Source organism: Polypterus senegalus, chromosome 6 (assembly GCF_016835505.1).
Source record: "Polypterus senegalus isolate Bchr_013 chromosome 6, ASM1683550v1, whole genome shotgun sequence".
Classification (NCBI taxonomy): Eukaryota; Metazoa; Chordata; class Cladistia; order Polypteriformes; family Polypteridae; genus Polypterus; species Polypterus senegalus.
Window position 1 is genome coordinate 182,489,434 of NC_053159.1, and position 4,413 is coordinate 182,493,846.

The 4,413-nt window shown below is 38.8% G+C and overlaps 1 protein-coding gene across 1 annotated transcript in view; it reads right to left on the minus strand.

The window, feature by feature from the left end:
- evx2 (even-skipped homeobox 2) overlaps positions 1–3,843 on the minus strand; it is a 4,383-nt gene extending 540 nt beyond the window's left edge. Inside the window, exons 1-3 of the mRNA XM_039757691.1 lie at positions 3,064–3,843; positions 2,306–2,550; positions 1–519 (exon numbers count right to left, since the gene is read on the minus strand). The exon at positions 1–519 is cut by the window's left edge and continues 540 nt beyond it. Coding sequence (XP_039613625.1) covers positions 1–519; positions 2,306–2,550; positions 3,064–3,487 — 1,188 coding nt within the window. The 5' untranslated portion in view covers positions 3,488–3,843. The remainder of the gene's footprint in view (positions 520–2,305; positions 2,551–3,063) is intronic.
- Between the last annotated feature and the right edge of the window lie 570 nt (positions 3,844–4,413).

Genomic DNA, 4,413 nt, shown 5'->3' on the forward strand with positions numbered 1-4,413 from the left:
GCTGTCAGATCTTGGACCGGATGCTGTACAACTGAAATCCGCGCTGCTGCTTCTTGAACCCAGGGCACTGGCTGCTTGGTTGCTATGGCAGCTAAGACAGGAGCAAGGACCCGTAGCTGAGGGCGCGCCGGCCGCGGCTGCTGCGGCTGCGGCCGCGGCTGCAGCAGCTGAGCTGTTCAAGCTAGCGGGGGACTGGTAAAGTCCAGGGTGTCTAAAGCTGCAGAGCAGCTCGGGCCGAGAGTAAGGATGGGAAAGAGCTCGGAAAGTGTCGAGAGGGCGAATGGATGTGCCAAAAGGGGACGCCGCCGCCCCAGTGGCGGCCGCAGCAGCCGCAGCCGCCGTCACCCCCACGTGCGGGTAATAGTGCAGTGGCATGTGGGAATGGAACGGGTAGGGCAGACTTCCGGTGGCCGCCGCGTGCGTCATCATGTAAGTGTAAAAACTTGGATCTGCGGGATGCGGCCAAGACATTGCCAGGCGCTGCCTTTTGTCTTTCATTCTTCTGTTCTGGAACCAAACCTGACAAACAAAGAGCAGAAGGAAAATATAAACAGCGGGGCAAAATGCAACTATTTACAATTACAATGTACGCGCAACAAATTCACATTCTTAACATTTTGTGTGTTTGAGCCACACCATAAAATATATAACAACCAAAGCAGTTGAGCTGAAACAATAGTGGCGAAATAATCAGCTGCCACCGTTACTAAGATATTCGTTGCATGATGCTGGTTATAGAAATAATTAGGGAATTCGCTGGCAGAGGATCGTTCGAAGCAGACCTCTGCTGTCACATCACAAGCAAAGATGTAAACGATGAGGCTAATAACCATGCAATATTCTGTAACCGTTTTGCCTCTTCTCGTTCATCTACTATTTCAAACATATATATACTGCCCAAAACAAAGTAAAAACAAAAAGAAACAAACGCATCAGACTCACAATTCATAAGAGATACACGCAATCCCAAAAAAGCAGAAAAACATTATATTACTTCTAGAGAACAGATATCTGACTATGTAACGGAAATAAAATGGAAGTAAATATGTCTCAAATACTCTGGGCTTTTCAAACATTTAAACCTGCAAAAGCAAAAAAAAACCAACTCTTTTAATTCAAAGATCGCCGTTCTTGAAAGTGTGACAAATGTTAATTTTAATCGCACAAGTATAAATTAAATAACGTCGCAGTTAATTAAGTCAGTTTTAGTTTAAAATGTATCTATATTATATTTTTACTAGTTATCTGTCTGGCGAATGGTTTTCTCGCTCTTTACGGTGCCTTAATATGAAGAATACACAACTTTAGACAAGACAGGCTGGAGTGTGGGATTTTATTGGGGAAAATGTGTTTATGTGAAGGCTGTAAACATTGCTGCTACATTTCGTGTGATTTCCAAATACAATTTCAAATTTATCGTAACTTTTAAAACGTAATAGTTGTAAAGACACGCGTTGCTTGAAAATAAAGGTGCCAAAAGTGGTTCTTCAGAGCGTTGCCATAAGGGAACTATTACTTGGCTCCCAACAGAACCATCCACATGAAGGTCCAGGAAAACAAAATATTTGTATCTGTAACAAGTTAAATAAATAATTATAAACAGATGATAATAGATTTCTGAAATAGCAACGCGTTCCTGATTTTAAATACACTCACATAGGCTAAGTTAATGTTTTCTTGATCTGTTAATATTCTTAGTTGCCCACCAGCATGCATTACAAATCCTATTTTGTCCACATTTTAGAAACTTTTTCAAGACCCCAAAAGTGAACATTTCAAATGTAAAGAACCTTTTCACGCAATTAAACGATTCTTTGTCAAGCAATGGTTCAACCCAGTAAAGTGCCATTGAAGCACCGTTATTTTTAAGAGTTAATGTAATAAACACGTTTATACAGTACGTTACAGGATTTAGAATTCGCATTACGAGAAACAAATGATTCTTATTTAGCTGTGTAAAAATACAAAAGTTTGCTACTCTCAATATTTGTTTAGTTTTGCAAACAATCAACAGAGAATTAATACATGGTTATCGACTCTTTCCTGCATGTCTGTAAAGGATCGTACAAAATATCATATAACACAACAAAACAGGTCTACATAAAAAAAAAGAAAAATCGGTATGAATTCGAAACAATACAGCATATGTTTGATTCATATTTATTTCCGTTTTATTGGATGCTGTCTTTATTTGTCCAGATCGCTTACTATTATTATCATTATGATTATCATTATTACTATTAATAGTAGGAGTAGCTCTTCTTTGTTAATTTAGGATATTAAATAAAAAATAAAAAATTAATACCTTAATCGTGGTTTCCGGAAGATTTAAAGCTGCCGCCAGTTCGCATCTTCTGGGTCTGGAGACATAATTCTCTCTGTAAAACTCTTTTTCAAGTCTTCCGATTTGCTCCCTGGTGAAAGCAGTCCGGTACCGTCTCACCTGATCCGAACTGGAACTCGAGCTGCCTATCGAATTGCCATTTCCGTTTAAATTGGACACAGACGTGGAATTTGTGTTGGAAGCTGTTGAACCGTTGTCTGTAAAACCTGAAAGAATAAAAAATGCATGTCAGATTATTTCTGCGTGAAGCCTTTCGAACAATTACCAAAATTAGAAATCGGACAACAATATGGTATTTTTTTAGATGAATATGTAACAGTTGGGCTTTTGAGAAGTCGTGCAACTCACATAAATAAGACCTGAACAATAGGAGCTTGTCTATAGATATCAAAAATAATATCGTGTACGAAGCAGTCAAATGAAAAAAATATTTTATTTTTGCAAAGAAGCAAACAGACCTTAACGTTTATATTACTCGTATATTTTAGGAAGTGTTTAGCTTATTGACTAAATGTCTATTAAACGAATGCACTCTTTTGCCTTTTAGGTTTTCATCTTTGCTAGTAAATCAAACGTTTCAATGTTTACAACACAGAAATCTGCCTCATCAGAGGACTAAAATCCAAACCGGGAGCACACGGTTCAACAAGGCTATAAACACATGAGCGCTCACACACGCACAAGTCCACCACAAAGTCTAAACCCCAATAGTTGAATACCTTTGTTGTTGTTTTCCTTCTGCTGTGTGGTGCTGAGGCTGTTTGGAGAGCGGTGCGCTGAACAGCCCACCTCAACATCACTGTTCATGTCTGCCTCTTGAACAACTTCTGGGTAGAGAGACACTTTCTTCCTGTTTTCAGACGAGGAGATTTCGGAGGAAGACGTATTGTCACTGCTGTGGTGATGAGTATTAAATAAACTATCAATTTCGAATTTGCCTTTGGTAGAGATGTTTCCTATATTGCTATGCAGAGATGTGGAAGTAAGTCTGGGGCTGAGACGGCCAGGGTGCTGAGAATTTTCAAGGGCCTCCAAGACGGCATTTCCAGCTGAGTCTGACAAATTCGAAACCCTTTTACCAGCAGTGGGGCTGTGCAGCCCCCTTTCCATCAGAATCATCTCTTTTCTTATTCTTTCCATCATCGGAGCTTTATAGAAAAAAGCCAAAGTTGCAGGGTTGGTTGTCTCCTAATGATGAGTTGCTGCAGAGGCTAATTCACATGCAGCCTTGCAAGTGTCTCAAAAATATTACCTCTTTTGAGCAAGGCGCAAAATATTGGAATATCAATGCGAGGGAATTGCCGGTCAAAATGACCCATGCATCCTTTTTAGTCCAAAATGTCATTCATCAAAAAGTAGGGCTTGTCATTAAAGCATGAACGACGCGTCTGGAATAATCCTTTTTTTTTCTTCCTTTCACCAGGTTCTGTAGCAAATAAATAAAAGTGGCCGCCAGTTGGTGATAAAGACGGCCTGCGTGTAGATGAATACTTCCAGGTAGAGAGATGCAGAAGAAGTGAGCAGTGGAGCTGCTGTCCTGATCTTGATCAGAGCCTGCCTCGATTACTCTTGGGTTTGGCCTCTGGGGTGAAATTGACAGGCTGATTAATAAAATGAGCTCTGCAACATTTCCCTCTTCATTTGGGTATATCATCACGCTGTGATTTTGTTTTGTTTTACAACCTGATTTCACGCAGTATTGTTACTTAATTTGTTGTGCGTGCTCCCTTATGTTTCGCTTTAGACGTGTACTATGAAATCTTTAATCCGACTCAACATATTTAAGGAAAATATTCAACGTAAGCATAGATCTATCTATCTATCTATCTATCTATCTATCTATCTATCTATCTATCTATCTATCTATCTATCTATCTATCTATCTATCTATCTATCTATCTATCTTTTGTTATAGCATATACACACTTATTATTATAAAATAAAAACAATACAATTAATCTGTGCAGATTTAAAAGATTACTTCACCAAAAATAAATACTACTACTAATAATAATGATAATGATAATAATGATGAATTTAAGTGTTTCTCATATTATTATTTTCACTTG